We start from the raw sequence: 13,467 nt of genomic DNA on the forward strand, positions 1-13,467 counted from the left end.
TTACCGGAGTTCACATATCAGTTGCTGCCAACGTTGAAGGCCTCATAAGTGATAGTTATTTTGCCCTCTTGTTGTGACTAGTTAAAAAATAGTTCTCTTATAGTATTGGGACAGACATCCTTAGACATGCTTAGAGTATTTGGTCGATACATACAAATAAAACTGAAAGCGCTAACTTCACATCAATGAAGAGAGCTCACCTATGAACTATTGGAAAAAGTTGAAGTAGTAACTCCTCCATCATCAAACAACAGCTGAAACTTTCCTATGGGGCCCTGTTTGATCACACAAATGACTGATAGCCACATAGGTGTGAAAAACCAAGAGAAATCCCTGACCACAGCAGACATCTTTTGATAAGCTTTGGTGCATTAGGAACTGCAGCCAACTGATTTTTCTCTTCTTCCTTCCGTTTTCTCTCTCTCCCCCTCCTCTCTCTCTTTCTCTCTGTCTCTGTCTCTGTCTCTCTCTCTGTCTGTCTGTCTCTCTCTCTTTTCTTTTTTTGTACTGGGGATCAAACCCACTGAGCTACATCCCAGCCCTTCTCTCGTTTTCCTTCTATTTCCATTCCCTCCTTCCCTTCCTTCCACCCTCCTTCTCTCCTTCCCTCCCTCCCTCCCTCTCTTCCTTCTTGTGTTTCAATTTAGGTCCACACAAATCTCCATCCACAGAAACCCTGGTTTATAGAATGCAAGATAGGCTCAGGAATGTTTTTCTGAATTTCTTAGGTGTCAGTTCCTCAGCTCAGATACACTACATTTTCTTCCAACACTGAGCAAAACAGCAGAGTGGCTTTATACTACTTCCTCATCTGAAGCAGTAACTTAATTTTGGCCATATCAAGTGAACTACTATGTCAAATTTTTTATTGTCTTCTGGAGTCCGAATAAACTGAAAAGGTTTGGTTAACAGTCTGAATCTTATGTTAGTTTTAAGGCAAGTTTCCCTCTCTCATGAGTTCCATCTGGATTTGTACTACAGCAACTATCCACAATGTGACACAGCATTGTTTCCTTTTCTACATTATGTCCCTACAGGAAAAACAAAACTAAACAAAACAACACTATGAGGTAGTTCACAACAGAGACTTCAGCACTTTATATGGAAATTGGATTGGGGAGACCATCCTAGCTTAGTGGAAGGTCCAATATTTTAAAGCCAACATTTAAAAATAAGTAACTCCTATTTTAATGTCTCCTAGTAGTTTATGCAGGCCACTGTCTGGTGGCTCCAGAGGTCAGGTGTTCTGCTGCATCTGGTCATTTGGCAATATGTCATTTTTTCCTTTTCTTTCTTTTTTAGGACCAGGAAGAAAACAAGGGAGCAACAAGCTGGCCTGAGTTCTACATTGATCAGCTAAATTCCATGGCTGCTGTAGGTATAATTTATGTTCTATGACACATAGTTTAAAATCCAGTACAAAGAACACAGTTGCACAATAAAGAACACCTACCAAACATCATTACCTTTACACTCCTTGTGTTGAGGGAAGAACAAATAAGAGGGAAAATGATTTTTAAACTATGTTTAAAATAAACTTGACATACACTAAAATATAATTGGCTTTAGTGTTGTAAGAAGAAACATAATCTGAAATCTGGTTTGTAATCAACTTGCTATAACTGGTCATTTGGAGTTTTGCAACACTATCCTAAAAGTCAGTATCATTTAAAAATAGTTTAAACTATTTTTAACATTTAAATTATTCTTTTATTATACTTATCCTATTCATTCTATTACCGGAAACTTGGATTCTTGCTGGCTTGTTGATTTTTTTTTTTTTAAATAAGAGACCAAAATGCTCCTTCTTCTTAAAATAGGTAATGGTTCCATGGAGGAAGTAAGTGGTTTAATGAAAAGGCATAACAAGAATAGTGCCAACATATCCCTGGGAAAACTTTGGTACATAGCTCTTTGGTTCAGTTAACATTTCAAGTATATTCACTAAACTGTGAATCCTGATCACATGATACCTCTGTGATGTTACCATTCCAAGCAGCTAGCAGGACCTCTATTGATCACAATTGAAACTCGCAGCTATAATAATAAGAACAACAATAAAGTTACCCTCTTTGAAACCTGGTAGCTTAAATCCTGTTACTATTGATTTGAAGAGAAAAAAAAAAAAAAAGAAGAAGGACGGAAATTACCAAAGCTGTGCTTCAGCAGATAGACTTATATTGTAAAACCAATCTGTTCTATTCAAATTGATGCTTCCATAGCACCTCTTTCTACCTCTCTCTTAAGCCTTCTCCAGAATCCTTAGGGAAAGTTAAATTTCTTACCACTTAAACAAACATTTTAAATTGTCTAGTATTTTGCTAGTACTGAAATTTTAAAAATTGCTAGACCATGTAATTCATCACACTTTTGCTAAACACTGAGAGGCCTTGGCTTTTAGTGACTTCTATAATTTTCCTTGAAGATGCCTCTTCTTCTGTTATGCAGCTAGTCACACATGAACAGGGCTATATACATTAGAGCAGAAATTCTGTGAGCTTTTGCCTCAAGGATTTTTAGTCAAAAGGAAAGAAAACAATCACCAAACTTTACTTATTCAATGTAGTATACACAATGCCAAGGATGAAAAAAAGAGTGATCTCAGCATTTATGTTAATGTGAGATTTGTGAGGACCACCAAAGATTTTCTGTGTATCTACCCATATAATAATAATTTGGAGCCATTTAACATTTCTTGCAGTCAGAGCTGTTCTGTAAATTTTTACTCTTGACTATTAATAAAAAAAAAGAATTGTCAGGCAGATTGCCTTTCTTGGTAATTAAGTCAACCTTATCTGATGTCTAATGAGCTCTGTTAATAAATTCCCTGCTATAAATGGAGAAGTCCAATGTTAAATATTAAGATACTTATATTAATTTGCCTTTCAGTGTCTTATTTGCCACCTTATCTGGAATAGACTTGGCTCGTCCCTGACATACATGGTCTGTAATATGCCATTGTGGTCCTTCTTCAAGATCCTCCCTTCTGCTAGCTACTTAGACAACTCTGTTACATTCTTGAACGTTCTACACTTTAATTGTCTTTGGCTCCTAATCTAAAATCCTTCTCCAGACCATCCAGTGCTGTTAAATTGTGTGATTTTGCTGTCCTTTATGTGTCAAACACCTAACCAAACTTCCTAATACTCTTTTTGAAGACTGAGTCTGTATCTTTCAGGGTCAAAGATAAAAAGCATTAACTTTGAATCAGCCAGGCCTCAAAACTCCTGTTTACTTGTAAAGAAACCGAGGATACCTGAAACCACCAGAAACCCCCAGGTTTTCTGTTTTTCTCACCTTCTCACACATTTCTGGCTAATCTCACTGACATCTATACTGAAGAGGATTCCCTGAAGCACATAGCAGAAACCCCTAACACTTTGTCCCTGGGGAAGGGAAAGGTGCTCAGTTCTTTAAGATCCTTCCCTGGCCCAGCAGCTAGGCTCTTGGACTCTCCTTAAGAAATGTTTGAAGAGGTAGGTTGTCCCTGCTCTGTTACTGGAAGTCACTGCTTATTGAATGTGCCTCATGTGACAGGTAGTGCAAAGGGAAGTTTACATGTTGTTTCAAATCCTTACCAACATCAATAGAGAAGGTGCTATTTATTTATTTTAAAAAGGTTGCCTTGCTCAAGGCCTTCTAGTTAGAAAGTGGTCATCTGATTACAAAATTAAAACCTGTCCATCTGAGCCAAAGACCACTTCCAATTTGCCTCTCACTCACTTGGTTTTTAAAAGTTGTTGGCACATGAAAGAAGCCCAGTGACCCTATTCTTCTCTCCCCACAAGCTGACATGATGGATTTTCCTGAAGGAAGGCAGCCATCCATTTTCTTTAATGTCTCAAGAGTCTGATAAACAGGCCAGTTCGAGAACCATTGCACTTACTAGTCTTTGGAGCCAGTCATTTTCGGAGCAAACATAGTTACTTCATGTAAGCCTCATAACAAGAATGCTTTGTTCCTTAAAGGACCCTGATGGCTTTAAAGAGTGAAAGACACTATAATGATGGGGGGCAGTCAAACAGCTTCAGCATCACAGCATTTCTGTGCTTTTTCCAGGAGGGTGTGAGGTGAAGTTTACTCAGTGCATCTAATGGCCTGGCTTATCCATTTCACACCAAGGAAATTTTTCAAACGCTGTTTAGTTCTGACTCCTAGCCAGGAGTGATTTCTGAGCCACATTCATGTGCCTCCCAACACATTCCAGTGTGTACCTTTAGTGGCTTTGACTGGAAGGCCCTCTGTCAGTGTGTGCTTCGTCTTTTACCCACTTCTCATGTCCTCAAAAGGTCTATCCTATATATGCCAAGTTACATACTCTTTGCTTAGCATAGAGATTATCTTCATAAATGTAGGTATATCTCCCTTAGCTACTAAAAGTTTCAAGTTAAACCTTCTTTTTAGGTTTGGAACTTGAGAGTTCATATAAATTACTTGATTTTGAAATGTATTAGAACATTAGGTTCATCTACATACATATTCTGTTTTCTGCAAGCAACAAACACAATTTTAGCTCTAATCTAATCATATCACATACAGACAAAGAGTGCAAAGGTAATGGTCTTTATATTAGATAAGGAAGTTCAGATTTAATTTTTTGTGGCATTTCCTGAATCTCCTAACTTAGTGTACTCTGCCATTATTCAGGTGTTCTGTCTTCTCTAGAATTGCTACAGGGATAAATACACCTTTGTCTAGTATTAGAGACTCACAGTAAAAAACAAAATGTAGTCTTTAATTTTAATTTGGGAATTATTTTATAAGATTAAGATTAGGAACAAAGAGTGATATTTATAAAAGGCCTGATACTGTGCTACAGATTCAAAGTGATTGGTAAAAACTCCTATGAGTTCAACTGTGCCAATGGAGATTAAGATCCCTGGCTGGATTTGTGCTGGATTTTACAGGGGATGGATCTCAGCATTACAGAGGAATTCATTAGCTATTTCCACACACAGCTTCTTCCCATACTGCCCTCGGCTGACAGCTGTCTAGACACATAACCAACAAGAAAGACACCTTTAGCAGAAACAAAAACAAGCTTGGGGGGAAAAAAGACTCCACAGGTTTTTATTTTGGTTGCTTGCTCTACATGGTCCAATGGAGCGTTCATTTGCTTTGGGCCTTACCTTGAATTTTGAGGTCAAATATAAGTTTTAATTAACATTTAGTTACTTCATGCTGATATTATTGATCATAAAAAATAAACTTCCTTTTGATGATTTGTGGTTTTGTTTTGTTTGTTTGTTTTGTTTTGTTTTGGCCAGTCCTGTGGCTTGGACTCAGGGCCTGAGCACTGTCCCTGGCTTCTTTTTTGCTCAAGGTTAGCACTCTACCACTTGAGCCACAGCACCACTTTCGGCTTTTTCTATATATGTGGTGCTGAGAAATCGAACCCAGGGCTTCATGTATACGAGGCAAGTACTCTTGCCACTAGGCCATATTCCCAGCCCCTTATTTGTGGTTTTGAAACAATGGAGAAATTGATTATTGAAGCTGATAGTTAAGAATTTAGCTTTTCTTTTTTCTATTCCTTTTTCTAAACCTCTTTCTGTTTTCCAACCAAGCCTTACCAGAATGAATAGACAAGCATGGCTTGGAATATGATAAAAGAAAGGGCCAGGAGCTCCAAGGGTACAAGCTCCTGACATAAGACTGGGGATACTTTAGTACAACTAGATGATCATGGAGCGAGATGGGTGAAAGACTGTAAACCTTATTGCATTCATAATATCTGTGGAGATCTGCTTATGTAGAGCCTTGTTCCCACAGCATCAGTATTATGTAGGAAATTTCAGAAATGCAGCCTCTCTAGCCTCATCTCATACCTACCACCTCAGAGCCTGCATTTCAACAAGATCCTCAGGTCTTTCTTTTTCTTTTTTTTTCCCACACCTATCATGAAAAATAAATCATTTTCTTATACAACTTTTATGAAGATAATAATGCAATATACAATATCATATTTAAAATATAAATATCAGCAAATAACACTGAGAACTTAAAGTTCTGTTCAGAAATATTTTTAAATGCTACTTAAATTTGTAAATTATGAACTCATGATTTACTGAGCAGTCCTAATATTTCAATGAATGGGAAATAATTTATTTCAGCATAAAATAAATAAAATGAAAAGAGAACAGTAAATCAAAATTTAGTTGAAACTCTTAATGGTCAAGTGAACCCATGAGATTCTACAATGTGACTTAATTTTATCCCATAGAACAATACATAATGCAAAAACAAAATGGAGAATATTTACATACTTTACCCTTTAGCTTTCTATTTTGAAGACTAATTATATGAGGAAGACTTTGCTTCAGACATGTTTCTCATATACCATTATAGTTTTGAGAAGCACAGCTTTAGCTTCTTCCTAGGTAAGAAAAATCACACAGAACACACACATACACACACACACACACACACACACACACACACACACACACACACCATGTTCCATGTTTTCTAAATGATGTTGCATCACTTCTGAAAGAAGTATCCATCTTAGTGTCAGGTTCAATTTAATTGTCCCTCTTAAAACATAATTTGATGTCATATAATCCCTTTGATCACAATTATACTTTTCAACTGAGAAATGAGAGAAATAGCATGGGAAAACTGCTGCCCTTTTCCTTTGATAGTGTGATAGTGTTCATTTTAATTGTCAAAATGTTTTTCTCAACTCATATCAAATGTAAATAGTACTATCTACATTAAGGTCTAGAAATAGAATAGTTATGTGAAAATTTGAGCAGCTTAATCTATACTAAAATTTCTAGACACTTCCTATTATTTAAAATTTGAAAGGCCTGACTTACAGTAAAGACAAATAATTTTATAGATTTCTTGATGATATTTCTTTGTTTTTACTTTTAACAAATCTTGATCCTATAGGTTTATTGATTATTTCTATTAAAAGTTAAAGTAGCATCCAATCTGTGGGATGCCTATTCAATAATTTAAACATAGAACTTGAAAGTAAAGGTCAGGCATGTTGGTACATACCGTGATTGAAGGCTCATGATTGAAGACAACCCTGGACAAAAATGTGAAACCCCATCTGGAAAATAACTAATGCATAAAGGGGCTAAAGAGCTGGCTCCTACCTCAATCCTGCCTGAGTTCAAATCTTAGCACGGCTAGAATAAGAATTTGCATACATAAAACATCTGTTTTCTTTGTTTAGAGAAAGTCTCTGCTGGCTCTAGAGAAGGAAGAAGAAGAAGAAAGAAGTAAAACTATAGAGAGTCTAAAAACAGCATTAAGAACAAAACCAATGAGGTAATTTCTCCCTGGGTAGCATCTTTCTCTTTCTTCTATACTTTTCTTTCCTCCTTTTTTTCTTTCTGACATCATCAAACCTTTCCCAGAAGTTTTCAGTTTAAAACACACAGCTGAGCCACGAATAAACTACTTTTGGTCATTAGACATCTAATATATTAATTGTCTTCAACTAAAATACATGCTGGCAGCCACTAGGATAACCAAAACAAGAGAAATGGAAGTGACAGAAAGACTATGGAAAAGTTGAAATCCTTGTGCATTGCTCTTAGGAATGGTAAATGGTGTGACCATTTTGAAAAATATTTGGGCAGCTTCTCAGAATGTTCAGCTTCTCAGAATGTTAAACATAGTCTTGTCCTGTGGTCTACCAACAATTTACTCCTAGGTATATAGCCAAGGTTACACATATCCAAAGATATTATATTGATTACATGATACTCAAAGAGACTTGTGTTCATCTCAGCATTGTTCTAAAACAGCCAAAAAAGTAAAAATTACCTATAATCAGATTATTGAATAGTATTCTTACAATAAGAACATAATTAGCTAAAGGAACATGTTGATGTCAGCTCTTCAGGTTATAGCTATATTACAAGCTGACATGTGAGATATGGCATGTACCATACAAATGGAAAAAAAAAATCACAGACTATCTCAAATTGATAACAATCTTACTTGCCTATCTAACATAAGTAAGATAATTGAATAGTTTTGACCAGTGTTTGAATATCCATTAAAAGGATGAATTCTATCACAGTTGGATTGTATGTTAATAAGATTCATTAAAAATAAAAGGACAAGAAAATTAATGAAAGGACAGTGTTTTTCAGGCAGCAGTGACTCCTCTCTGGTTACCAACTTCCACAGTATTGTCTCCTCCAGTTCAGTTTTCTTTAGGGCCTCCAGTATTTGGTGAGATGTTCAGGTTCTCACAGGCAGAGTTCATTGGTGTAGGTGCTATGAATTATGCCAAATGGTTCTATGAGCTTGGCTAAATCTGAGTCATATGATAAGGTAGAGTGACTCAATAATAATGATTGCTTTTCTTTGATTAAAAGTTGCCAAGCTGATGGCTTACACCCTCTAATCCTAGTTACTCAGAAGGCTGAGTTCTGAAGATCATGGTTCAAAGCCAGCCAGAAAAGTCCCTATGAGACTCTTACCTCCAACTAACCATTCAAAAACCAGAAGTGAAGCTGTACCTTAAAGTGATAGAGCACTAGCCTTTGAGCAAAAGAGCTCAAGGACAGTGCCCAGGCCCTGAGTTCAAGCCCCACAACTGGCAAAAAATAATTATTATTTAATTAATTAAGGAAAATCTATTGATTTATCAAAACTACACTACAGTTGAAAAAGTACTTTTAGCTTATGTTGACTAGATCTGTGTTTTCCAGTGTGTTCTGCACTCAAAATGCTAATGGTATAGTCAAATAGACAGCTCATGTCATCTCTTTTCAAAGGTTTTGACATGCACATGTGCATTGTGCATGATTCTCACTGACTTTATAGTAAGCATTATAAATATTATCAGAAACTATTTAGAGTAATAAAGTATTGCTTTTATCTGTTTCATATGTTGGAAGTCCATTAATACACCATACCAAAAAGAAGGGTTTCACTGTGAAACCTTAGATAATTATTTGCTGAACAAATCTTCAAATTGAGGAATGTTCTTTGACTTCTCTTCATAGAGGTAAGGGTCAGTGACTAATGCAGAAGTACATAGGAACTGGAGGCTACTGTAACTCAACCTCGGCAGATGACTTTGACCTAGGACAAGATAGGTATTTCTTGTTCTGACCATTATAATTATATGATCTGTTTATATCAGTTGCCTGTACCAGTTGAGATCAAGTGGAGTGTTCTTTTTAGTACTGACTGTGTCATAGACGAGTCAGGACCATAAATACCTCATCAATGTAAGCCTTTCAGTACTTCAGGAACTAAGTCTTCCCTTCTCCTGCCCTGAAGAGCTACTGCAAAACCACAAAGGGACTTAAATTGGATGCATTTCTCTTTTTGACAGGTTTGTAACCAGATTCATTGACTTGGATGGCCTGTCATGTATTCTTAACTTTCTGAAGACCATGGACTATGAGACCTCTGAGTCTCGAATACATACCTCTCTTATTGGCTGTATAAAGGCACTAATGAATAACTCTCAAGGCCGGGCTCACGTCCTGGCTCATTCTGAAAGCATTAATGTAATTGCTCAGAGTCTAAGCACAGAAAACATTAAGACAAAGGTGGCTGTGCTAGAAATCTTGGGCGCTGTGTGCCTGGTTCCTGGGGGCCACAAGAAAGTTCTACAGGCCATGCTGCACTACCAGAAGTATGCCAGTGAGAGAACTCGCTTCCAGGTGGGTGCTTCTTCACCTTCTTCACATGCCCCACCCTTAGCACTAGATAAGGAGGTGCCATTTTTTCAGCATGTCACTTGAGATTTCTTCCTGTAGTGATTAACCCACACTGTGATTTCCAACATTCCCTTGAGGCTGAGATCTGAAGACTGCAGTTCAAGGCTAGCCTTGGCAGAAAGTCCATGAGATCCTTATCTCCAACAGTAGAGTACCAAATCTCTCAATTCAAGCCCCAGAACTGGCACAGGAAAAATAAATAACAAAAATAGAATATGTTTTCTACAATTGGTCAATGCAGGCTCTTTGATTTACAAGCTCAAAAATGTAGTCTTGCATCTTGTATGTTATATAAAATGTCTATGGAATTCACTAAATGCAGTGTTCCCTGAACATTTTACAGGTTGTCATCCTTGATTTAGGATAAATATGAATACTGAGCTGATGCCACTATATCTTTACTCAAATGTAACAAGTAAGCAGAAGAAACAAAGCAAAAATCTTTTATGTTTTGTGTACATGTATATATAAACATGTATATAAAATGATGTAATAGGGCTGGGAATATGGCCTAGTGGCAAGAGTGCTTGCCTCATATACATGAAGCCCTGGGCTTGATTCCCCAGCGCCACATATATAGAAAATGGCCAGAAGTGGCACTGTGGCTCAAGTGGTAGAGTACTAGCCTTAAACAAAAAGAAGCCAGGGACAGTGCTCAGGCCCGGAGTCCAAGGCCCAGGACTGGCAAAAAATAAAAATAAAAAAATAAAATGATGTAATAATCTTGAAAGTAGTTTTTTTTAGTACTAACCATAAGAAGAAAAAAGGTGACCTTCCATGGATCAATATAATTTTTGACTAATTACAAGATTTTAAAAGTTAATTTCTGAGTATAAAAAATGTAAGATGTAGATAGGATTAGTAATGATTTGTCCTTTGTTTTTGTATTTATATCTCTGACAGACATTAATTAATGACTTGGACAAAAGCACTGGACGGTATCGAGATGAAGTGAGTCTCAAGACTGCCATCATGTCCTTTATCAATGCAGTGCTAAGCCAAGGCGCAGGAGTGGTAAGAAAACTGTAGTTTTAAAAATGTGTCATTAAGCCATACTTTAAGCTAGGCCTCGTGGCCCCTGTTTATAATCCAGCTACTTGAGAGGTAGAACCAAGAAGGATAGTGAGTTCAAGGCTAGCATGGTCAAAGTTAGTGAAATTCTATCTCAAAAACAAGAGTTAGGGATGTGGCTAGCAAGGTTAGCATTCATGAAGCCCTGGGTTCAGTTCCCACCACCACAAAAGGGAGAAAGTAATTTTTTTTAATGTGAACATATCTTTTATTATCCTTTTACTTTTAGGAGAGTTTGGACTTTAGACTTCATCTTCGCTATGAATTTCTTATGTTAGGAATCCAACCTGTTATAGACAAATTACGGGAACATGAAAATTCAACATTAGATAGGTAAGTAAGATTGTTATCAATTTGAGATAATCTGTTATTTTTTTTCATTTGTATGGGGCATGCCATATCACATATCAGCTTGTAACATAGCTATAACCTAAAGAGCTGATATCAGCATGTTCCTTGAGCTAATTATGTTCTTATTGCATGAATTTTGTTGATGAAGGGAACAAAGTGTTGTATAGAGAACTTAACATGGGTTTAGCATTAGGCCTATCTGTATCCTCCTACCATCCCTTTCCCTCATTCATGTACCCAGCATGGTCTTCTGTTCTCTGGCCTACAAGCCTAGGCACTTAGTATTTCCTCAGCATCAAAAAGATCTTTCACAGGGCTAGGAATATGGCCTAGTGCTAGACTGCTTGCCTTGCATACATGAAGCACTGGGTTTGATTTCTTAACACCATATATATACAGAAAGCCAGAAATGGCACTGTGGTTCAAAAGGTTGAGTGCTATCCTTTAGCAAAAAGAAGCCATGGTCAGTGCTCAGGCCCTGAGTTCAAGCCCCAGGACTGGTTAAAAAAAAAAAAAAAAAAGATCTTTCACAGATGTCCTGATTATTTATATCCTTGTTCCCTGCAGAGAGGCTGTTCTAATTCCTATGTAGATTCACTCCCCTTCCCTTTACCCTGTTATCCTTGACTTTATAGTATCACTGTATCACCCCTAGACTGTAGAATATATAGTGGGTGGTTAATAAACATTTGAATGATAAATGATCTTGAATGGAGCCGCAAGTCAAGTGTGGTTATATGGGCTTGTTTTTCTATATAGAAGTCAATGAGTAGAATCTAGACTTGGTTACTTTTAGATTTGAAAATCATTTAGCCATTTAATAATTATATGCTATATGCTGAGCTCCTTAGGTTTTAAAATTTCATCTTATTTCAATCTTATTTAACTCAGATGGTACATTTTTTTCTTTAGAAAGAACAACATTCGATTCTATTATTTGTTTCTTTTAGAGCTATCTCTAAATATTCAGGCAAGTCCATATTAATGTCTGGAATCTTATATGTTTTGTTTTTAGGATGTTTTGCTTTTAGTAACTCTTTTTCAATTATCTTTTAGACATTTAGATTTTTTTGAAATGCTCCGAAATGAAGATGAACTAGAATTTGCCAAAAGATTTGAACTGGTATGTACTCTCACAATTATGCTGACTTGCTGCATTAGCTCATAAATTTTCCCCTAGTAATGTGTGTTGTAGAGTTGACATGGACCAATGTAACCCATGAGTGAAGTCAAAGTTCTGTTTAGTTACCTAAGTGGCAGGATTAGTTTCTGTTTGCCTTGGATTTCCCCTCCTTACATTGGGGAATTTAGGAACTTGGATGTTGGACTTAGGTTTGTGTTTTCTGTAAAATAGGTTCACATAGACACAAAAAGTGCAACTCAGATGTTTGAGCTGACCAGGAAGAGGCTGACGCACAGTGAAGCTTACCCTCACTTTATGTCCATCCTGCACCACTGCCTCCAGATGCCTTGTGAGTGTGCCCTACACAGGTGTGGTTGAGTGTTGGAACGTTGTTCCAAAGGGCTCTGTCTTTGGAATGGCATGAGTAGATTGGATACACATCATGGATCCCAAGTGTTAACTAATTCACTTTTATTTGAAAAATAAATACATGCCTTACATTGCACTTAGAAAGAGGAAGAAAGTGCCTCTAAACCAAATAAGTGATCATCATGTGTCAAAATGCAAGTGACTTTGGAAAGTATTGGTACAAGATGACAAACATCTCTCAGGTTCTGTGACTATAAAGGGTGACCATTGTTGAAAAAACATTCATCCTGGTTTACAAACAACTTGAAGATTCTTTTTTCTATCATGCTTTTCCTTTTTAGACAAGAGGAGTGGAAACACTGTTCAGTACTGGCTACTGCTAGATAGAATCATACAGCAAATAGTTATCCAGAATGACAAAGGACAAGACCCTGATTCCACACCCTTGGAGAACTTTAACATTAAGAATGTTGTACGAATGTAAGTCTCTTTTTTCATTGCTTATGAAATAATAATGATAATGCAAGATACTTTATACCACTTCAAAATAACATCTGGGAGAACTGACATGTTCTACTGCACATATGTGGGTTTCTGTAAAAGCATGTGCAATATGTCTAAGTAGCATCTGTGTTTAAATGGGCCTCAAGCATGCAGCTAGCATGGATTTTTTTCATGGTTGTTTTTGTTTTTTTGTTTTGGGTAATGAGATCTCCTTTAACTATTTTTTTAGGTTAGTTAACGAAAATGAAGTTAAGCAGTGGAAAGAACAAGCAGAAAAAATGAGAAAAGGTAAACGACCAGGCACGCTGACAAGACTCTTTGTGATTGGTTATTGAATGGCCCTGC

General features: G+C 36.8%; 1 protein-coding gene across 6 annotated transcripts in view; it reads left to right on the forward strand.

Annotated features, from left to right (window-relative positions):
- Positions 1-13,467, forward strand: part of Daam1 (dishevelled associated activator of morphogenesis 1) — a 184,794-nt gene that overhangs the window by 123,504 nt on the left and 47,823 nt on the right. For all 6 annotated transcript variants that reach the window (XM_048362823.1, XM_048362822.1, XM_048362824.1 and 3 more), the window contains 9 exons: positions 1,303-1,374; positions 7,190-7,284; positions 9,314-9,647; positions 10,608-10,718; positions 11,005-11,108; positions 12,183-12,249; positions 12,481-12,598; positions 12,960-13,098; positions 13,352-13,410. In XM_048362823.1, the coding sequence (XP_048218780.1) occupies positions 1,303-1,374; positions 7,190-7,284; positions 9,314-9,647; positions 10,608-10,718; positions 11,005-11,108; positions 12,183-12,249; positions 12,481-12,598; positions 12,960-13,098; positions 13,352-13,410 (1,099 nt within the window). The remainder of the gene's footprint in view (positions 1-1,302; positions 1,375-7,189; positions 7,285-9,313; positions 9,648-10,607; positions 10,719-11,004; positions 11,109-12,182; positions 12,250-12,480; positions 12,599-12,959; positions 13,099-13,351; positions 13,411-13,467) is intronic.

Source organism: Perognathus longimembris, chromosome 14 (assembly GCF_023159225.1).
Source record: "Perognathus longimembris pacificus isolate PPM17 chromosome 14, ASM2315922v1, whole genome shotgun sequence".
Taxonomy (NCBI): Eukaryota; Metazoa; Chordata; class Mammalia; order Rodentia; family Heteromyidae; genus Perognathus; species Perognathus longimembris.